The 25910-nt window shown below is 35.6% G+C and overlaps 1 protein-coding gene across 2 annotated transcripts in view; it reads left to right on the top strand.

Moving 5' to 3' along the window:
* The window catches only part of LOC117335820 (alpha-1,6-mannosyl-glycoprotein 4-beta-N-acetylglucosaminyltransferase-like), an 88958-nt gene that overhangs the window by 26223 nt on the left and 36825 nt on the right, over positions 1–25910 (top strand). Inside the window, exon 1 of one of the 2 annotated variants that reach the window (XM_033896030.1) lies at positions 8499–9102. The exons of the other annotated variant lie outside the window; for it this stretch is intronic. Coding sequence (XP_033751921.1) covers positions 8947–9102 — 156 coding nt within the window. The 5' untranslated portion in view covers positions 8499–8946. Of the gene's footprint in view, positions 1–8498; positions 9103–25910 lie in introns of those variants that run through there. 2 annotated transcript variants of the gene reach the window in all.

Genomic DNA, 25910 nt, shown 5'->3' on the forward strand with positions numbered 1-25910 from the left:
GTAAATAATCTATATGACACTTAGTCATTGCCTACTACCGTAAATAATCTTTGTGAAAATTAGTCATTGGCTACTACCGTAAATAATCTATGTGAGATGTTTTTCATTGGCTACGACCGTAAATAATCTATACGAGACTTAGTCAATGGCTACTACCATAAATAATCTTGATGAGACTTAATCACTGGTTACTACCGTAAATAATCTTAATCAGACCTTGTCATTGACTACTACATAATGAATCCTTGGCCAATACTGTAATGGATATATTTAAGACTTAGGCAATGGTTACCAATGTCAATGATCTATGTGTGGTTTAGTAATTGGCTATTACTATAATTAATCTATTTGAGACCTAGTCATTGGCTTATACTGAACTGATTCTATGTGTGTTTTGATAAGAATTATGAAGAACTACAGCATTGATTCTTACATTGTATCATCATTAGGATATGCATTCTATTGTTCAACATGTTTTTTGTTTTTGTTTTTTTTTGTTTTTGTTTTTAATTTTGTCCTTATTGATGTTACGAAAACATAGTGAAGCTTTTAAAAGAATTTGAACATAGACCAACATTGTATAGGATAGTTTAGCAGAGGTGTTAATGCATACCTTCCGGGTTGTTTATTGGACACGATAGTTAAATGAAAACCGTATCACATTCTACAATCTACCACATACAAAAACAGACCCGTCACTGGGTATTACGAAACCATTCAGCGTGATGAAGCTACTTAGTATACATGTAGTTTATTCAACTTGAAGCCTTACGGCTCATAAGTATAACATAAAAGCATCAACATACACATATATACAATACGTAACTAATTGTTATAGAGGATGAACAAAACAGTAGGCGTAACTGGTGAAAAACATCCGCAAACATTGATTTTAACAACAAAAGCACAATTTGTCAGAGTAGTCAGGGGGTGGACAAAACAATAAACATAACTGGAGACGAGTACCTAAGTCATTAATAAAAAGTAAATAATACAGTTTGTAAGAGTAGATAGATAGTAGTTACCAAACAATAGGTATAACTAATATAAGTATCTAGGATTTTTCAAATGCAAATATATACTTTGTGAGAATAATTAGATGATGAACAAACAATATATATAAATAGATATAAATAGAGATAAGTAACTAACATCGTTAATTCAACACTAAACACAAAGTGTACATAATTTAGATGAATAGTTAGGGATATGAACAAAAAATAGGTATAGCTGGAGATAAACACGTACAATACGATATTGATATATACTAAAGGTTGGAATCTCGACCGTAGTAACCAGCTTGATTGTAAATATTTTCCAAGATTACATAACTCTTTTTTTTTTATAATTCTTTTATTTTTAGAACATTTTCACATATTAAAACAATAGACATGGATGACAGAAATAAAAACAAGACAAAGAAGAAAAAAAAAAAAACAACAACACATACACAATATTCGAAAGGTGAAAGGAGTCGAGAATATCAACAATTGCATGATTTCTACTAACAGTTAAAAGATCTACGTTTATGTCACCAACAATTACTACCCGTGAAGTTTCATTAAGAGCAATTTCAATAGAGTGTTGGAAATAATTCCAAAAAGTAAGAGCACATTGTGGAGGTCTATACACTGTACATAGAAGGTATTTTTGCTCTGGAAACTGGAGTTCTGTCCAAATCAACTCCCCCTCCTGGAATTCTAGATCAACTCTACGACGAGTGCACAAGAGACTGGACGTGTAAACAGCTACGCCCCCTCCCGGTGTTTCACGGTCTTTTCGGTATAAATCATAGCCACTCAGGAGTATATCAGCATCTACAGTTGAAGTATCAAGGTGAGTCTCAGTGACACAAACTACATCGTAATCTGACGCTATATTTTCCAGAAACGATATTTTGTTTTTCAGACTACGAATGTTTAAATGAAATACAGAAATGTCATTTATTTTATTCGAACCAGGGTTAGGATGAACGTCGTTACAGGATAGGATGAGGAGTTGTAATAAAAGTAGAAAACAGGAATTATTAGTAATGGCAGACAAAGTAGTTTGAATGGCTAATAATAATGTAGTAATGCTATGCATCAACCTAGACCTGCATCTTTTTAGAATTTTACCTATAGAATTAAATATGACAAAATGTAGTGTAGTTAATATACCATGTGTACGCTGGTAGAAACAACCAATAGCTACTCTATATTGTACTAAATCATTACCCATAATCATCGAAAATTAAGTATCGACAGGAGTAGTCATCAGTTGCACCCACCAACGTTTTATACTGCGAGAGACTATAGCCAACATACCCAACCATAAGAGTAACATAGGGAAAAGGAGGAAAGGAAAGACTTGAAAAAAGACATAAAGGAAGGTACAAAAGGAAAATGTAAAGAAAGCACATAGATTTCATAGGAGGTAATGGGTTTGTGTGGTGTAGAAAAGATATATAAATATATAACAGAAGGCATATGTTACAAGTTGTAATGGAAGTTAAACATATGTATACTAAAAAGTGAATGCATTCGAATAACATCAAAAAGTATTCGAAAATTGTGTTACAACCATCAGACAGATACTATACATAAAACGTTAGATATATACCAGATTTGTTTTTATACTAATCAGAAATTATCTAATATTATAGCATCATCACCAGGTATGTACCAGATTATACTCATCAAACTGGTAATATAAATAGTATAACATCACATATATCAGGTTTGTTTTTATACCCATCAGCATAGTACTATAAATAGTATAACATCACATATATCAGGTTTGGTTTTATGCCCATCAGCATAGTACTATAAAAAGTATAACAGCATACATATATCAGGTTTGTTTTATACTCATCAGCATAGTACTATAAAAAGTATAACAGCATACATCTATCAGGTTACTTTTTATACTCATCAAAATGATACTATAAATAGTATGACATCTCAGGTTTGTTTTTATACCCATCAGCATAGTACTGTAAAAAGTATAACATCATACATTTATCAGGTTTGTTTTATACTCATCAGAAACTGGTACTATAAATAGTTTGACAACAGGTATGTTACTATACCCAACAAACTGGTAATATAAGCAGTTTAGCATCAGACATATATCAGGTTTGTTATAATAATCATCAGAAGTGGTACTGTAATTAATAGACATATACCAGGTTTGTGTTATAACTTAATGCGAACTAAAAGTAGTCCAAGCATAGTGCTAGTCAATAGACCTAGCTTATTTTGAATTTGTGCATAAACAAAAATATATTTGAGGCACAGCTATGGTGTATTCGTCATTGACAGAGGAAAACAACACGCATACGTGCATTTGTGTACATTTGCGTGTCTTCAACGACGTTCGAGCTAACTTATGACGGGTAATATTTTTTCTCTAATTCAGAGAATGAAAACACGCGTATGAAATATAGACAATAAAAAGAAACATGGTATATAAACTTTTCAATGACGTCCGAGTATTTAGTCTTTCAATCATAAACAAGTAGAAAATTAACCCATTTCTATTTCCAACACGACATATTTTTTTTAGTACCGTAATTTAAGCATATACCTAAGTATACAACAACCGTTAAACAGGCGGTCGTACACGTACATATACGTGTCTTATATTAAACTGATTTTGCTGAAGATATTGACAATCAGTCTAACAAAAAATAATATTGTACAATTTGTGTACATCCAAATAAAGAAAACTTGAGGTACACAACAGCATAGAACATTAAACCAAGCAACCTTTGATGTGGGAAATACACAGATATACGTGTACGTGCGTAAATTTTCGTGTTTTCAACGAAGTTCAAGCAAACTGGTCTATGTACACGTGTGTGTACTGAGAATTAATTTTTTTTTTTTTTTTTTTTGGGCAATATAACATAGAAATATAGCAAAAATAAAGCAAAACTTAAACACAGATTATGAGGTTGATAGACAATAAGATGTACTTGTCGGAAAAGTCTGTTTTGTGTTCATGACGGGTAGTATTTTTTTTCTAATTCAATGACCATTTCGTCTCTGATGCCCAATTTGGTTTTAAACCTGGTTTTGGGACCAGTGATGCTATTTTTGCTTTACATGGTATAATTAAGAAAATGCTTTCAAACAATCGTAAACTTTATTGCTGTTTTGTTGATTATCGTAAGGCTTTTGATAGCGTGAATAGAAATAAATTGTTTTTGAAACTTTTCCAGAGTGGAATCAGAGGGAAATTATTAAATGTTTTGAAGTCTTTATATAAAGGTCTGAAATCATGTGTTAGATTTAAGTCTGAATTGTCTGATTTTTTCTCTTGCTCCCGAGGTTTGATGCAAGGGGAGGGGTTGTCTCCCTTTCTTTACTCTATGTATGTTAATGATTTCGAAAATGAACTAATTAATTCCTCCTGTGACGCTTTGTTTTTAAGAGATGTTTCACTTTTTCTTCTTATGTATGCAGATGACACTGTCCTTTTCTCAGAAACTGCTTCTGGCTTACAATAATGTTAGATTCCTTAAAACAATATAGTGACAATTGGCAATTAACAGTCAATACTGATAAAACAAAAAGTGTTGTATTTCGTAATTGTGGTAGATTGCGAGTTGTCGAAAATTTTTACTTTGATGGCAATGAAATAGAGATTGTTGATCGTTTTAACTACCTAGGTATAGTATTTAACTTTAATGGTAAGTTCACAGAAACTCCAGGTGTTATTGCAGAACAAGGCCGTAAATGTATGTATAATGTGTTGAAAATTTGTAATAATTTATCCCTTAATGTAGAATCTAAATTGAACGTTTTTGATGTTTACGTCTCCTCTATTCTCAATTATGGTTGCGAAACATGGGGTTTCTATGTTGCAGACAAAGTAGAAAAGGTTCATGTTGATTTTTTGAGAAAGATCCTTGTTGTTAAGACAAGTACGCCTTCCTTCATGATATATTCGGAATTAGGACGTTTGCCGTTGCATATCGTCAGGAAATGTCGAATAATGAAATATTGGCTGAAATTGATCAAATGTGAGAATATTGTTCTTAAGTCGGTTTATGAAGAGATGGAGGATTGCAACCACAGAAATTGTAATTGGCGTTGCCAAGTTAAAAAATTATTATTGTCTTTTGGTTTCGGTAGTGTCTGGTTAACTCATTATGTTGATAATGAAAAGGTATTTTTACATTGCTTTAAGCAGAGTTTGATTGATGCTTTTATTCAAGCAAGAAATGAATTTATTGAAAGATCTTCTAAATGTTATCTGTATAAATATATTGTTGACACCTTCACACTGCAATTCTATCTAACAAAATCTATTCCTGATCCGTATCGTAAACTTATTTCGAAATTAAGACTTTCATCGCATAAGCTTTATATAGAAGAAGGCCGGTATCGTAATATTCCAAGGTCAAATAGGTTATGTCGTTATTGCAACCAGAACCAAGTAGAGGACGAATTCCATTTCATCCTTATTTGTCCAATATATGTTGATATTCGAAAAAGATTCATTAAAAAATATTATTGGAATCGCCCGTCTTCTTTTAAACTTGTCCAATTACTTTCTGTTCACAATAAAAAAGAGTTATGTAATCTTGGAAAATATTTACAATCAAGCTGGTTACTACGGTCGAGATTCCAACCTTTAGTATAGATCAATATCGTATTGTACGTGTTTATCTCCAGCTATACCTATTTTTTGTTCATACCCTAACTATTCATCTAAATTATGTACACTTTGTATTGAGTGTTGAATTAACGATGTTAGTTACTTATCTCTATTTATATCTATTTATATATATTGTTTGTTCATCATCTAATTATTCTCACAAAGTATATATTTGCATTTGAAAAATCCTAGATACTTATATTAGTTATACCTATTGTTTGGTAACTACTATCTATCTACTCTTACAAACTGTATTATTTACTTTTTATTAATGACTTAAGGTACTCGTCTCCAGTTATGTTTATTGTTTTCTCCACCCCCTGACTACTCTGACAAATTGTGCTTTTGTTGTTAAAATCAATGTTTGCGGATGTTTTTCACCAGTTACGCCTACTGTTTTGTTCATCCTCTATAACAATTAGTTACGTATTGTATATATGTGTATGTTGATGTTTCTATGTTATACTTATGAGCCGTAAGGCTTCAAGTTGAATAAACTACATGTATACTAAGTAGCTTCCTCACGCTGAATGGTTTCGTAATACCCAGTGACGGGTCTGTTTTTGTATGTGGTAGATTGTAGAATGTGATACGGTTTTCATTTAACTATCGTTTCCAATAAACAACCCGGAAGGTATGCATTAACACCTCTGCTAAACTATCCTATAAAATATTGGTCTATGTTCAAATTCTTTTAAAAGCTTCACTATGTTTTTGTAACATCAATAAGGACAAAATTAAAAACAAAAACAAAAAAACAAAAACAAAAAACATGTTGAACAATAGAATGCATATCCTAATGATGATACAATGTAAGAATCAATGCTGTAGTTCTCCATAATTCTTCTCAAAACACACATAGAATCAGTTCAGTATAAGCCAATGACTAGGTCTCAAATAGATTAATTACAGCAGTAGTCAATGACTTGGTCCCAACTTAGTAGTCTTTGACGTGGTGTTACATGGATTATTTACAGTGGTAGCCATTGAATCAGTCTCCAGTAGATTAATTATAGTAATATCCAATTACTAAACCACACATAGATCATTGACATTGGTAACCATTGCCTAAGTCTTAAATATATCCATTACAGTATTGGCCAATGACTAAATATTTCATAGATTCATTATGTAGTAGTCAATGACAAGGTCTCATTAAGATTATTTACGGTAGTAGGCAATGACTAAGTGTCATATAGATTATTTACGGTAGTAGTCAATTACTAAGTGCCATATAGATTATTTACGGTAGTAGTCAATGATTTAGTCTCGTATAGATTATTTACGGTAGTAGCCATTGACTAAGTGTCACATAGATTATTTACGGTAGTAGTCAATGATTAAGTCTCGTATAGATTATTTACGGTAGTAGCCATTGACTAAGTGTCATATAGATTATTTACGGTAGTAGTCAATTACTAAGTGCCATATAGATTATTTACGGTAGTAGTCATTGACTAAGTGTCATATAGATTATTTACGGTAGTAGTCAATGACTAAGTCTCACATGGATTATTTACGGTAGTAGTCAATGATTAAGTCTCGTATAGATTATTTACGGTAGTAGTCAATGATTAAGTGTCACATAGATTATTTACGGTAGTAGCCATTGACTAAGTGTCATATAGATTATTTACAGTAGACGCAAATAACTGAAGTTTATTTAAAAATTCAATTTTGCCAAAGTGCATCCTTCATTTTATGTCTGCACCAAGTAATACGAATGTATTAATCTATAAAAATAGCGGCTGAAACAGAATTTACGCCACGTGAAAGGAGTGTCAGGCGACATTGCGTAGCCATAGGGTACCCATATGCATTTTAAAATGTTCCGGTTTTTTAGGTTTGTCATTACAGTTTCACCTTATATATAACTTAAATTTTTATGTCCTTCAATTATGTCGGCGTTGTCTGAGATTTGTGATAACGCCGTAGTAGAGCATAGCTTGGTATTCTGTGTCTTCAGGTACAATAGGACACCGTTTGTCGTCTGGAGTTCGGCGTGTAGTCAAAGTCTTGTTAGCTTACTTGTAAGTAAATAGCATTGATATTCCGAAATGTTTTCTGACATTTCTGTGAATGGATTGAGGACGATCTACCGAGAATCTACCGAGAATATTAAAGATCGTTAGAAAAAATGTCTATGTTCAAGAGTTACAGGTCATTAATCCGTCCAAGGCTCTGAAGGCTTGCGTAGTTTACTTAATCGTGTGGCCATCTGATCATAACAATGAAGAAATGAGTTAAAACTGGTGGAATATTTGATGATTACAACAGATAAAATGCCCGAACTAATACAGTATATTTCGTTAACTTTTGGTGGACCAACCTAAACGTTGTCTAGGTCAATGACATGCCTAACAATCTAATTTTAGCCGGGTCGCTGTCCCGACGTTAACATACAATATAGACAACTTTGACAGGCCTAGCTGTAAATCCAACTTGTTCAAATTACTGGATCAAAATGAATCGTTGTCATATAAAACGGTTTCACATGGGCATTTTGCGTCAAGACCAATTTTAATGGACAAAATTGATGTGATGAGTAGATACGTATATATACTGGATATAAATTGGATAAACTTTTCTCGACTATTTTGTGGAGATATGAAGTGGATAAACGTTTCTCGACTATTTTGTGGAGATATGTAGTGGATAAACTTTTCTCGACTATTTTGTGGAGATATGAAGTGGATAAACGTTTCTCGACTATTTTGTGGAGATATGTAGTGGATAAACTTTTCTCGACTATTTTGTGGAGATATGAAGTGGATAAACGTTTCTCGACTATTTTGTGGAGATATGTAGTGGATAAATTGTATACCCTATTTCGAGACTTCATGTACATGTATATATACTCAATCCATATTAAATCATGGTGAAAATGTCTCCGGAAATTTAATCATTTAGAAAATGGATTAATACAATATGTTTGTACCTTGATTTGAATACACAGAAGCTAACTGTCATTGCTATAGGACTCCTACAGTGTCATGTACAGACTGTGTGGTGAACCCTGTACGTAAACTTGTCTTTTGGACTTTTGTGTGTAGCGACGTCTTTTAAGATGCACACGTGATAGGCCTTATAATAGACAGTATGTGTAAGGCAATTATCACAAAATTCACAAATGAAAGACGTGAACAAAATTGTTTGCTAATCCCATCATAACCTGACAGATCTTCCGGGTTTAGCTTCCAGCAGAGAGATATCATATCCAGGTATCTTTAAATATTTCTAAAACATTCGCTGCAAGGAAAACAAGGAACCTGCTTAATTGTGGATCTGCCGATTATAAATATGGAGCAAAGTGAACTTTCTAGCAATGTTAATTGTGGAAATAAAAAGAAGAACAAGGATGGACGAAAGCAAAATGTTCACCAAAGTATTCAACACAATGCTAACACCAGAATAAAGAAGATATACAGTGATCCATGTAGTTCCTGTTTTACCCAGGTAGGGATATAACATATACAGTGATCCATGTAGTTCTTGCTTTACCCAGGTAGGGATATAACATATACACTGATCCATGTAGTTCCTGTTTTACCCAGGTAGGGATATAACATATACACTGATCCATGTAGTTCCTGTTTTACCCAGGTAGGAATATAACATATACACTGATCCATGTAGTTCCTGCTTTACCCAGGTAGGGATATAACATATACACTGATCCATGTAGTTCCTGTTTTACCCAGGTAGGGATATAACATATACACTGATCCATGTAGTTCTTGCTTTACCCAGGTAGGGAAATAACATATACACTGATCCATGTAGTTCCTGTTTTACCCAGGTAGGGATATAACATATACACTGATCCATGTAGTTCTTGCTTTACCCAGGTAGGGAAATAACATATACACTGATCCATGTAGTTCCTACTTTACCCAGATAGAGATATAACATATACACTGATCCATGTAGTTCCTGTTTTACCCAGGTAGGGATATAACATATACACTGATCCATGTAGTTCCTGTTTTACCCAGGTAGGGATATAACATATACAGTGATCCATGTAGTTCCTACTTTACCCAGGTAGGGATATAACATATACAGTGATCCACGTAGTTCCTGCTTTACCCAGGTAGGGATATAACATATACAGTGATCCATGTAGTTCCTGTTTTACCCAGGTAGGGATTTAACATATACACTGATCCATGTAGTTCCTGTTTTACCCAGGTAGAGATATAACATATACACTGATCCATGTAGTTCCTACTTTACCCAGGTAGGGATATAACATATACACTGATCCATGTAGTTCCTGTTTTACCCAGGTAGGGATATAACATATACAGGGATCCATGTAGTTCCTGTTTTACCCAGGTAGGGATATAACACATACAGTGATCCATGTAGTTCCTACTTTACCCAGGTAGGAATATAACATATACAGTGATCCATGTAGTTCCTGTTTTACCCAGGTAGGATATAACACATACAGTGATCCATGTAGTTCCTGTTTTACCCAGGTAGGGATATAACATATACACTGATCCATGTAGTTCCTGTTTTACCCAGGTAGAGATATAACATATACACTGATCCATGTAGTTCCTACTTTACCCAGGTAGAGATATAACACATACAGTGATCCATGTAGTTCCTACTTTACCCAGGTAGGGATATAACACATACAGTGATCCATGTAGTTCCTACTTTACCCAGGTAGGGATATAACATATACACTGATCCATGTAGTTCCTGTTTTACCCAGGTAGGGATATAACATATACACTGATCCATGTAGTTCCTACTTTACCCAGGTAGGGATATAACATATACAGTGATCCATGTAGTTCCTGTTTTACCCAGGTAGGGATATAACATACAGTGATCCATGTAGTTCCTGTTTTACCCAGGTAGGGATATAACATATACACTGATCCATGTAGTTCCTGTTTTACCCAGGTAGGGATATAACATATACAGTGATCCATGTAGTTCCTGTTTTACCCAGGTAGAGATATAACATATACACTGATCCATGTAGTTCCTGTTTTACCCAGGGAGGGATATAACATATACAGTGATCCATGTAGTTCCTGTTTTACCCAGGTAGGGATATAACATATACAGTGATCCATGTAGTTCCTGTTTTACCCAGGTAGGGATATAACACATACAGTGATCCATGTAGTTCCTGTTTTACCCAGGTAGAGATATAACATATACAGTGATCCATGTAGTTCCTACTTTACCCAGGTAGGGATATAACATATACAGTGATCCATGTAGTTCCTACTTTACCCAGGTAGGGATATAACATATACACTGATCCATGTAGTTCCTGTTTTACCCAGGTAGGGATATAACATATACACTGATCCATGTAGTTCCTACTTTACCCAGGTAGAGATATAACATATACAGTGATCCATGTAGTTCCTGTTTTATCCAGGTAGGGATATAACATATACACTGATCCATGTAGTTCCTGTTTTACCCAGGGAGGGATATAACATACAGTGATCCATGTAGTACCTGTTTTATCCAGGTAGAGATATAACATATACAGGGATCCATGTAGTTCCTACTTTACCCAGGTAGGGATATAACATATACAGTGATCCATGTAGTTCCTACTTTACCCAGGTAGGGATATAACATATACACTGATCCATGTAGTTCCTGTTTTATCCAGGTAGAGATATACCATATACAGTGATCCATGTAGTTCCTGTTTTACCCAGGTAGGGATATAACACATACAGTGATCCATGTAGTTCCTACTTTACCCAGGTAGGGATATAACATATACACTGATCCATGTAGTTCCTACTTTACCCAGGTAGGGAAATAACATATACACTGATCCATGTAGTTCCTACTTTACCCAGGTAGGGATATAACATATACACTGATCCATGTAGTTCCTACTTTACCCAGGTAGGGATATAACATATACAGGGATCCATGTAGTTCCTGTTTTACCCAGGTAGGGATATAACATATACACTGATCCATGTAGTTCCTACTTTACCCAGGTAGGATATAACACATACAGTGATCCATGTAGTTCCTGTTTTACCCAGGTAGGGATATAACATATACAGTGATCCATGTAGTTCCTGTTTTACCCAGGTAGGGAAATAACATATACAGTGAACCATGTAGTTCCTGCTTTAGCCAAAAAATAAACGTTTTCACATGTTTGTGTTCGTTTACAAATCTATAATCCCTATCAATCCTGATGCGGTTATATTTAAGATAATATAGATGTTTTAAATAAACAGATAGCGACGGTATGGTTCAGTATAGGTGCCGGACCCGAATAACTCAAAATACGTTATATGATCAGTTAAGTAATGTTCGTGGCAGTCCTCCCCTCTATGAAGACACACGTGTATTATATATCTATTGTACAAATGTAAAATAGATCACATTTCAAACACAGAACATAAAACAATGGCATACATATAGCTACGAACTATATTGGTAGTTGAAAATACCCAAGAGAGTAGTGTCATAAGATATTAATGAAGTAAGAATTTGAGAAGTACACGGGGTATTTTTTATTAGATAGAATAATTGTGTGCACCCGTGAGGGGTATTCTAGGGTAAAACATGTACATATTTAGATCTTACACTTATAAACAAAGCGACCAAGCATAACTAATTTGGCTCTTCATATCAATGTTTAAAATATGTGAACAAATGGAAACTTAACTGCTATTCTTCTATTTTACTGTATTATAAACAAATGAAACAGGTTCAAGTCTTTTCTGATAGCTATCAAATCATCGATGTTCCCTCTGATCAGACAGAAGTTCTGTTTATTTTTCAATCTGTTATATCATTCCAACCGTATCCTTCATACTTTGCTTTTTATCGTCTATATTGGAGTATTATATTGTATTGTGCATGTTTGTTGACAGTGCACAGTAGGAGGATTTGGCTTTAATTGCGTTACCACAACCGTAAATTTCCAATCGTTTTTAATAACAAGAAAAAATTCATTATGAGTTCATAGAGGTCTTTGTTACACCAACAGATACATATGTATTCATATGTTTTACAACAATGTAAAGAAATGCACGGTTTTGACCTATATTTGTATGGTGGGTATAGTCGTTTACGCAGAAAACGCTTACTGTTTGGGAAGGCCTGGTCTTATCATCCATGTACTTTTTCACGTTTTTTGAAAACCAATATTGTAAGCTATCAAATTTATTGAATGATGGGCGATTTGTATTTCCCGACCAGATTTTACCTTTTTTTTTTTCTTTTTTTTTAACTATGAGTGTCACTAGCATCATTGAGGAGTCTCAAAAGGGCGAAACAGCTGTATGGTTTCACTACCACCATTGATGAGTCCTAGAAGGACCAAACAGCTGTATGGTTTCACTACCATCATTGAGGAGTCCTAGAAGGACCAAACAGCTGTATGGTTTCACTACCATCATTGAGGAGTCCTAGAAGGACCAAACAGCTGTATGGTTTCACTACCATCATTGAGGAGTCCTAGAAGGACCAAACAGCTGTATGGTTTCATTACCATCATTGAGGAGTCCTAGAATGACCAAACAGCTGTATGGTTTCACTACCATCATTGAGGAGTCCTAGAAGGACCAAACAGCTGTATGGTTTCATTACCATCATTAAGGAGTCCTAGAATGACCAAACAGCTGTATGGTTTCACTACCATCATTGAGGAGTCCTAGAAGGACCAAACAGCTGTATGGTTTCATTACCATCATTGAGGAGTCCTAGAAGGACCAAACAGCTGTATGATGTTATTTAATTCATTTTGGGTCTACTGTTTCTGACTCTCAGTTTGTTTTGAAAGGTGTGCTAATATCTTCTGATTCTTTTATACAACCTTTATTCCTAGTTTGCCCTCGTTTTTGAGTAATGATTACAGTTTCGTTTTTAAACCATTTCTTGATATACTTGCACCATCTTATTATAGCTGTCAAATTTCAGGTGAAATCTGCGTATAAATAGAAACGCGCTACTGCGATCTATATTAGATGTTTTACTTTCCGTCTGGCCTTTCATGCTTTTGATAATAAGCATCACTGATGAAGAATGAAGCACTTGTCGGCCATAGTTTTATTCATTATAAGACATATATAATATATCAACATGTATATAATTGTGCCACTTTTTGTTTTCATATGAAGGTAAATGTATCAGAGGGCTTATCAGAATAGGTAACAAATGTTTTCCAAAAAAATACTTTTGAATATACCCTTGGTGTTTTGTCCAATGGATTTGATATCCGGTATATAGGTACACTACAGACTATTTTGCTATTCAATTTAGATCTCGGCCTTCTATAAAGGAGTAGTTCGTACTATTGTATAACTACTGTACTAGTAAAGCTATATAAATATTCCACCTTTCAATAAATCTAAACAAATACACACGGTCAATACAAGTATACTGTCAATGATTCCATTTAAGACCTGACCTCATGCGTCAGGAACAATCGTATTAAAACCAGGACAGGCGATTTTTGAAATGTCTTAGATGGTCACGATACTCTATTGAACTAGATATACCCGGAATGATATTCAACCGAACTAGATATACCCGGAATGATACACTGTTGAACTAGAGATAAACTAGAGATACCCGGAATGCTAGTCTATTGAACTAGATATACCTGGAATGATACTCTGTTGAACTAGATATACCCGAAATGATACTCTATTGAACTAGATATACCCGGAATGATACTCTGTTGAACTAGACATACCCGGAATGATACTCTGTTGAACTAGACATACCCGGAACGATATATTGTTGAACTAGATATACCCGGAATGATACTCTGTTGAACTAGAGATATCCGGAATGCTACTCTGTTGAACTAGATATACCCGGAATGATACTCTGTTGAACTAGATATACCCGGAATGATACTCTGTTGAACTAGAGATATCCGGAATGCTACTCTGTTGAACTAGTTATACCCGGAATGATACTCTGTTGAACTAGACATACCCGGCATGATACTCTATTGAACTAGATATACCCGGAATGATACTCTATTGAACTAGATATACCCGGAATGATACTCTATTGAACTAGAGATACCCGGAATGATACTCTGTTGAACTAGATATACCCGGAATGATACTCTTTTGAACTAGATATACCCGGAATGATACTCTGTTGAACTAGATATACCCGGAATGATACTCTGTTGAACTAGATATACCCGGAATGATACTCTGTTGAACTAGATATACCCGGAATGATACTCTGTTGAACTAGATATACCCGGAATGATACTCTTTTGAACTAGTTATACCCGGAATGATACTCTGTTGAACTAGTTATACCCGGAATGATACTCTGTTGAACTAGATATACCCGGAATGATACTCTGTTGAACTAGATATACCCGGAATGATACTCTATTGAACTAGATATACCCGGAATGATACTCTGTTGAACTAGTTATACCCGGAATGATACTCTAATGAACTAGAGATACCCGGAATGATACTCTAATGAACTAGACATACCCGGAATGATACTCAACCGAACTAGAGATACCCGGAATGATACTCTAATGAACTAGATATACCCGGAATGATACTCTGTTGAACTAGACATACCCGGAATGATACTCTATTGAACTGGGGATAAACTAGACATACCCGGAATGATACTCTGTTGAACTAGTTATACCCGGAATGATACACTGTTGAACTAGAGATAAACTAGAGATACCCGGAATGCTAGTCTATTGAACTAGACATACCCGGAATGATACTCTATTGAACTAGACATACCCGGAATGATACTCTGTTGAACTAGACATACCCGGAACGATATATTGTTGAACTAGATATACCCGGAATGATACTCTGTTGAACTAGAGATATCCGGAATGCTACTCTGTTGAACTAGATATACCCGGAATGATACTCTGTTGAACTAGATATACCCGGAATGATACTCTGTTGAACTAGAGATATCCGGAATGCTACTCTGTTGAACTAGTTATACCCGGAATGATACTCTGTTGAACTAGACATACCCGGCATGATACTCTATTGAACTAGATATACCCGGAATGATACTCTATTGAACTAGATATACCCGGAATGATACTCTATTGAACTAGAGATACCCGGAATGATACTCTGTTGAACTAGATATACCCGGAATGATACTCTTTTGAACTAGATATACCCGGAATGATACTCTGTTGAACTAGATATACCCGGAATGATACTCTGTTGAACTAGATATACCCGGAATGATACTCTGTTGAACTAGATATACCCGGAATGATACTCTGTTGAACTAGATATACCCGGAATGATACTCTTTTGAACTAGTTATACCCGGAATGATACTCTGTTGAACTAGTTATACCCGGAATGATACTCTGTTGAACTAGACATACCCGGAATGATACTCTGTTGAACTAGATATACCCGGAATGATACTCTATTGAACTAGATATACCCGGAATGATACTCTGTTGAACTAGTTATACCCGGAATGATACTCTAATGAACTAGAGATACCCGGAATGATACTCTAATGAACTAGACATACCCGGAATGATACTCAACCGAACTAGAGATACCCGGAATGATACTCTAATGAACTAGATATACCCGGAATGATACTCTGTTGAACTAGACATACCCGGAATGATACTCTATTGAACTGGGGATAAACTAGACATACCCGGAATGATACTCTGTTGAACTAGTTATACCCGGAATGATACTCTGTTGAACTAGATATACCCGGAATGATACTCTGTTGAACTAGATATACCCGGAATGATACTCTATTGAACTAGATATACCCGGAATGATACTCTATTGAACTAGATATACCCGGAATGATACTCTAATGAACTAGACATACCCGGAATGATACTCTGTTGAACTAGTTATACCCGGAATGATACTCTGTTGAACTAGATATACCCGGAATGATACTCTGTTGAATTAGATATACCCGGAATGATACTCTATTGAACTAGATATACCCGGGATGATACTCTATTGAACTAGATATACCCGGAATGATACTCTATTGAACTAGATATACTCGGAACGATACTCTATTAAACTAGTTATACCCGGAATGATACTCTATTGAACTAGATATACCCGGAATGATACTCTATTGAACTAGTTATACCCGGAATGATACTCTATTGAACTAGTTATACCCGCAATGATACTCTGTTGAACTAGTTATACCCGCAATGATACTCTGTTGAACTAGTTATACCCGGAATGATACTCAACCGAACTAGATATACTCGGAACGATACTCTATTAAACTAGTTATACCCGGAATGATACTCTATTGAACTAGATATACCCGGAATGATACTCTGTTGAACTAGATATACCCGGAATGATACTCAACCGAACTAGTTATACCCGGAATGATACTCTATTGAACTAGACATACCCGGAATGATACTCTGTTGAACTAGTTATACCCGGAATGATACTCTATTGAACTAGACATACCCGGAATGATACTCTGTTGAACTAGATATACCCGGCATGATACTCTGTTGAACTAGATATACCCGGAATGATACTCTGTTGAACTAGATATACCCGGAATGATACTCTGTTGAACTAGAGATATCCGGAATGATACTCTGTTGAACTAGACATACCCGGAATGATACTCTGTTGAACTAGATATACCCGGCATGATACTCTGTTGAACTAGATATACCCGGCATGATACTCTGTTGAACTAGATATACCCGGAATGATACTCTGTTGAACTAGATATACCCGGAATGATACTCTGTTGAACTAGATATACCCGGAATGATAGTCTATTGAACTAGACATACCCGGAATGATACTCTGTTGAACTAGACATACCCGGAATGATACTCTATTGAACTAGATATACCCGGAATGATACTCTGTTGAACTAGATATACCCGGAATGATACTCTGTTGAACTAGTTATACCCGGAATGATACTCTGTTGAACTAGTTATACCCGGAATGATACTCTATTGAACTAGATATACCCGAAATGATACTCTGTTGAACTAGATATACCCGGAATGATACTCTAATGAACTAGATATACCCGGAATGATACTCAACCGAGCTAGAGATACCCGGAATGATACTCTAATGAACTAGAGATACCCGGAATGATACTCTAATGAACTAGACATACCCGGAATGATACTCAACCGAACTAGAGATACCCGGAATGATACTCTAATGAACTAGATATACCCGGAATGATACTCTGTTGAACTAGACATACCCGGAATGATACTCTATTGAACTGGGGATAAACTAGACATACCCGGAATGATACTCTGTTGAACTAGTTATACCCGGAATGATACTCTGTTGAACTAGATATACCCGGAATGATACTCTGTTGAACTAGATATACCCGGAATGATACTCTATTGAACTAGATATACCCGGAATGATACTCTATTGAACTAGATATACCCGGAATGATACTCTAATGAACTAGACATACCCGGAATGATACTCTGTTGAACTAGTTATACCCGGAATGATACTCTGTTGAACTAGATATACCCGGAATGATACTCTATTGAACTAGACATACCCGGAATGATACTCTGTTGAATTAGATATACCCGGAATGATACTCTATTGAACTAGATATACCCGGGATGATACTCTATTGAACTAGATATACCCGGAATGATACTCTATTGAACTAGATATACTCGGAACGATACTCTATTAAACTAGTTATACCCGGAATGATACTCTATTGAACTAGATATACCCGGAATGATACTCTATTGAACTAGTTATACCCGGAATGATACTCTATTGAACTAGTTATACCCGCAATGATACTCTGTTGAACTAGTTATACCCGCAATGATACTCTGTTGAACTAGTTATACCCGGAATGATACTCAACCGAACTAGATATACTCGGAACGATACTCTATTAAACTAGTTATACCCGGAATGATACTCTATTGAACTAGATATACCCGGAATGATACTCTGTTGAACTAGATATACCCGGAATGATAGTCTGTTGAACTAGACATACCCGGAATGATACTCTGTTGGACTAGATATACCCGGAATGATACTCTGTTGAACTAGATATACCCGGAATGATACTCTGTGGAACTAGGTATACCCGGAATGATACTCTATTGAACTAGTTATACCCGGAATGATACTCTATTGAACTAGATATACCCGGAATGATACTCTGTGGAACTAGATATACCGGAATGATACTCTGTTGAACTAGACATACCCGGAATGATACTCTGTTGAACTAGATATACCCGGAATGATACTCTATTGAACTAGATATACCCGGAATGATACTCTATTGAACTAGTTATACCCGCACTGATACTCTGTTGGACTAGATATACACGGAATGATACTCTGTTGAACTAGAGATACCCGGAATGATACTCAACCGAACTAGATATACCCGGAATGCTACTCTATTGAACTAGATATACCCGGAATGATACTCTTTTGAACTAGTTATACCCGGAATGATACTCTGTTGAACTAGTTATACCCGGAATGATACTCTGTTGAACTAGACATACCCGGAGTGATACTCAACCGAACTAGATATACCCGGAATGATACTCTGTTGGACTAGATATACCCGGAATGATACTCTATTGAACTAGATATACCCGGAATGATACTCTATTAAACTAGATCTACCCGGAATGATACTCAACCGAACTAGATATACCCGAAATGATACTCTATTGAACTAGATATACCCGGAATGATACTCTGTTGAACTAGACATACCCGGAATGATACTCTGTTGAACTAGTTATACCCGGAATGATACTCTGTTGGACTAGATATACCCGGAATGATACTCTATTAAACTAGATCTACCCGGAATGATACTCAACCGAACTAGATATACCCGGAATGATACTCTATTGAACTAGATATACCCGGAATGATACTCTGTTGAACTAGACATACCCGGAATGATACTCTGTTGAACTTGTTATACCCGGAATGAAACTCTATTGAACTAGAGATACCCGGAATTATACTGTATTGAACTAGACATACCCGGAATGATACTCTGTTGAACTAGTTATACCCGGAATGATACTTTAATGAACTAGGATACTCTAATGAACTAGACATACCCGGAATGATACTCTGTTGGACTAGATATACCCGGAATGATACTCTGTTGAACTAGATATACCCGGAATGATACTCTGTGGAACTAGTTATACCCGGAATGATACTCTATTGAACTAGTTATACCCGGAATGATACTCTATTGAACTAGATATACCCGGAATGATACTCTGTGGAACTAGATATACCGGAATGATACTCTGTTGAACTAGACATACCCGGAATGATACTCTGTTGAACTAGATATACCCGGAATGATACTCTATTGAACTAGATATACCCGGAATGATACTCTATTGAACTAGTTATACCCGCACTGATACTCTGTTGGACTAGATATACACGGAATGATATTCTGTTGAACTAGAGATACCCGGAATGATACTCAACCGAACTAGATATACCCGGAATGCTACTCTATTGAACTAGATATACCCGGAATGATACTCTTTTGAACTAGTTATACCCGGAATGATACTCTGTTGAACTAGTTATACCCGGAATGATACTCTGTTGAACTAGACATACCCGGAGTGATACTCAACCGAACTAGATATACCCGGAATGATACTCTGTTGGACTAGATATACCCGGAATGATACTCTATTGAACTAGATATACCCGGAATGATACTCTATTAAACTAGATCTACCCGGAATGATACTCAACCGAACTAGATATACCCGAAATGATACTCTATTGAACTAGATATACCCGGAATGATACTCTGTTGAACTAGACATACCCGGAATGATACTCTGTTGAACTTGTTATACCCGGAATGAAACTCTATTGAACTAGTTATACCCGGAATGATACTTTAATGAACTAGGATACTCTAATGAACTAGATATACCCGGAATGATACTCTAATGAACTAGACATACCCGGAATGATACTCAACCGAACTAGATATACCCGGAATGCTACTCTATTGAACTAGATATACCCGGAATGATACTCTTTTGAACTAGTTATACCCGGAATGATACTCTGTTGAACTAGTTATACCCGGAATGATACTCTGTTGAACTAGACATACCCGGAATGATACTCAACCGAACTAGATATACCCGGAATGATACTCTGTTGGACTAGATATACCCGGAATGATACTCTATTAAACTAGATCTACCCGGAATGATACTCAACCGAACTAGATATACCCGGAATGATACTCTATTGAACTAGATATACCCGGAATGATACTCTGTTGAACTAGACATACCCGGAATGATACTCTGTTGAACTTGTTATACCCGGAATGAAACTCTATTGAACTAGAGATACCCGGAATTATACTGTATTGAACTAGACATACCCGGAATGATACTCTGTTGAACTAGTTATACCCGGAATGATACTTTAATGAACTAGGATACTCTAATGAACTAGATATACCCGGAATGATACTCTAATGAACTAGACATACCCAGAATGATACTCTTTTGAACTAGTTATACCCGGAATGATACTCTGTTGAACTAGTTATACCCGGAATGATACTCTGTTGAACTAGACATACCCGGAATGATACTCAACCGAACTAGATATACCCGGAATGATACTCTGTTGGACTAGATATACCCGGAATGATACTCTATTGAACTAGATATACTCGGAACGATACTCTATTAAACTAGATATACCCGGAATGATACTCAACCGAACTAGATATACCCGGAATGATACTCTATTGAACTAGATATACCCGGAATGATACTCTGTTGAACTAGACATACCCGGAATGATACTCTGTTGAACTAGTTATACCCGGAATGATACTCTATTGAACTAGATATACCCGGAATGATACTCTGTTGAACTAGATATACCCGAAATGATACTCTGTTGAACTAGACATACCCGGAATGAAACTCTATTGAACTAGATATACCCGGATACTCTGTTGAACTAGACATACCCGGAATGATACTCTGTTGAACTAGATATACCCGGAATGATACTCTGTGGAACTAGTTATACCCGGAATGATACTCTGTTGAACTAGATATACCCGGAATGATACTCTGTTGAACTAGTTATACCCGGAATGATACTCTGTTGAACTAGACATACCCGGAATGATACTCTGTGGAACTAGATATACCCGGAATGATACTCTGTTGAACTAGTTATACCCGAAATGATACTCTGTTGAACTAGATATACCCGCAATGATACTCTGTGGAACTAGTTATACCCGGAATGATACTCTGTTGAACTAGACATACCCGGAATGATACTCTGTTGAACTAGATATACCCGGAATGATACTCTGTTGAACTAGACATACCCGGAATGATACTCTATTGAACTAGATATACCCGGAATGATACTCTGTTGAAACTGAGATACCCGGAATGATACTCTGTTGAACTAGTTATACCCGAAATGATACTCTGTTGAACTAGATATACCCGCAATGATACTCTGTGGAACTAGTTATACCCGGAATGATACTCTGTTGAACTAGACATACCCGGAATGATACTCTGTTGAACTAGATATACCCGGAATGATACTCTATTGAACTAGACATACCCGGAATGATACTCTATTGAACTAGATATACCCGGAATGATAGTCTATTGAACTAGATATACCTGGAATGATACTCTGTTGAACTAGATATACCCGGAATGATACTCTGTGGAACTAGTTATACCCGGAATGATACTCTGTTGAACTAGACATACCCGGAATGATACTCTGTTGAACTAGATATACCCGGAATGATACTCTATTGAACTAGACATACCCGGAATGATACTCTATTGAACTAGATATACCCGGAATGATAGTCTATTGAACTAGATATACCTGGAATGATACTCTGTTGAACTAGATATACCCGGAATGATACTCTATTGAACTAGATATACCCGGATACTCTGTTGAAGTAGATATACCCGGAATGATACTCTATTGAACTAGATATACCTGGAATGATACTCTGTTGAACTAGATATACCCGGAATGATACTCTGTTGAACTAGAGATATCCGGAATGAAACTCTATTGAACTAGATATACCCGGAATGATAGTCTATTGAACTAGATATACCTGGAATGATACTCTATTGAACTAGACATACCCGGAATGATACTCTGTTGAAGTAGATATACCCGGATACTCTGTTGAACTAGATATACCCGGAATGAAACTCTATTGAACTAGATATACCCGGAATGATAGTCTATTGAACTAGACATACCCGGAATGATACTCTGTTGAAGTAGATATACCCGGATACTCTGTTGAACTAGATATACCCGGAATGAAACTCTATTGAACTAGATATACCCGGAATGATACTGTATTGAACTAGACATACCCGGAATGATACTCTGTTGAACTAGTTATACCCGGAATGATACTCTAATGAACTAGGATACTCTAATGAACTAGATATACCCGGAATGATACTCTAATGAACTAGACATACCCGGAATGATACTCTAATGAACTAGACATACCTGGAATGATAATTAAAGTTATTGCAAGTTGAACGCATTTTTTTTTCACTTTCATGCCTTAACAGACTTTCATTATTCTGTGTTTCTCTTGAGCATTTTCTCTCCTTGCGTTGTGTTGAAAATTGATTTTTGTTCTTCATTTTTTGTTAGATTTGATAGCTTTCATTTGATTCTATTTCTCTTCTGTGTTTATTGTAAGTATAAAATCGATTTGAGTGCGAACTGAGTCCTAATGTGTTAATGTTGTGTATGCTTTTCTCCTCCTAAAACTGTCAACAATGTCATTAGAATGTTTATTATGTTTGCAAGTTCAATGTCAGCAACACAATTAAGAATTGCTTTTGAAGACAGCAAAATTTTGATATGAAATATTAAAAAATGTTAACCTTAAAAACTATAACGTGAAATATCGAGAACTTGGTCATGTTTATCCCATCTCAATATAGCTGTATGGTGCTCTTCCATAGCATTGGCAACTCTGACTGTGAATGTGTTACACTTTACACAACGATAAAATAAAACCTTCCGGAATTCTACAGATATGGCATAATTCGTATTGTTTGTTGTCGCTTTTAGTATAAAAGGTTCTAATAAATTAACGCAGGGAAAAGTAGTTCATTAATGTTGTATCCCTTGTCTATGTACTTTCAATTGTACGTGTCCCAAACGAAACATGGCGATGGCATTCTAGAACTTTCGAACTCTTCACTTCCATAAAGTAGGTTGGCGCGCAATTTGACACCCGAATGTAAAATTAAGGGAAGCTGTTGAGATGGTTATTAAGATGAATTGATTGATACATTTTGAATTTATTAATAAGAGAATAATATCTTTTCTTTGTGTTTTCTAAATAAATGTTGAAATTGGTGGCAATTTACTGTTAACTTAGCGAACACATATTCGTGTAACTACCGTAGTTACAGTCATAGCAACTCACTTTGTATTTTGTTTCTTCGTGTATTTTAACAATTTGTGAAATGAAAATGTAATGATAGAACGTTATTTTGACAGCGTAGAATACTCTGTGTTTTACTACTGTATGCAAAGTCACCAGACGCTCAATTCTTAAAGATTTCTGATCTCAAGTTACTGCCATGTAATATGTTCATCATGAAGATAATATTTTATAAAATAAAAAATGTTACTACAACCCAACAATGGAACGAAGTATATAGAGTATAGTATACACCTATTTATTGTATCAATGTTTCCAGGCACATAGGCATTGCTAATTAGAAATATAATCATATTTATAATTTAAAAGATTCCCTTTTTCCTCGGTTTGGACATCATAGACAGCGACTCAACAACCATTTCCTGGTCATTTTACTTTAATATAGAACAGCACCAAAAGTAGAGTAATTTTGAATGTTCCATTATACAAGTAAGGCACAACACTGTTGAGGTCACTGATTTAACTCCTCTCTGTATAGTGTTTATGACAAGTCTGCAGGTAGGATGTTCGAATGGTACCTGTTCTTCTCATTTTATAGATTAAGACTGAAATATATGGTATACTTGTATTTCTCTGTTAGGTCTAGCCCTTTCGTTTCGTGTTTGAGGACACACCCTTCTTTGAAAACATTATATCCCTTCCATCCAAGTGTTCTAGACCAATAACTGAATATCAACCGTTAAAGCACTTTACATTAGTAATGTCATTATTTAATAGTTTTATGTTAATGACCCATTACACATTGAAGCATAAATTTATGAATTACTGGATTGAATGATTAATTGATTGATTGATTGTTTGATTGATTGATTGATTGATTGATTGATTGATTGATTGATTGATTGATTGATTGATTGATTGATTCATTCATTCATTCATTCATTCATTCATTCATTCATTCATTTATCCATTCATTCATTCATTCATTCATTCATTCATTTCCTCCAAAATATTGAAGAGTACAATTATAGATAAATGTAGATGAATATTGGGAAATGTGCAAGTGCAGACGGACATGTACATAGTTCATCTTCACTTGGTAGCCATGAATCACCAGTGACATAATCAGCATCACTACAATAAACATTTACTATATGCCTTTTCAGAGAAATTTTGACAATAAGTCAATCCTCATTTAATATACTACACACAGTCGGCCTATGGAAATCTACTGATGGGCTATTTTGCTCCTAGAAATAAAGTGAACAGCAACGTCACTTTAAGTTATCGGCCATACGCGTTAGCCAATGAAAATACCTGTTACAAGCAATATTAGGTTATAAAAGATTGTTACGTGGTTCGTTGCTGGTACTGTTACATCCTGTCAATACATTTAGGCTTTTAAGGGCGGTGCCTGATAGAATGTGGTCATCTTAAATGTTATTTTTGTGTTTAATTTCACTGAAATTTCATGTCGTATGTACATAGGCACGACATCTCTCTGGTTCATTATAACTGGAGCCAGGTATGCTGACCCGGGTCTTGTTATATTCCCTTCGTCCCGACGGTGCTTTAAGTAGGAAGCACTGTTATGTTGCATTTTTATATGGTAATTGATGAGGAAAGGACCCATATCGTTATGTCTCCCTGAACACTGTCTCACTCATGGCCGTGGAGTTGAGTGCTCGCCCATGTGAGGAAAGTTATTGGGCTCTATTTCATGATAATTTCCCCATATAAAGTGTTGTTCA

This window comes from Pecten maximus, chromosome 10 (assembly GCF_902652985.1).
Source record: "Pecten maximus chromosome 10, xPecMax1.1, whole genome shotgun sequence".
Classification (NCBI taxonomy): domain Eukaryota; kingdom Metazoa; phylum Mollusca; class Bivalvia; order Pectinida; family Pectinidae; genus Pecten; species Pecten maximus.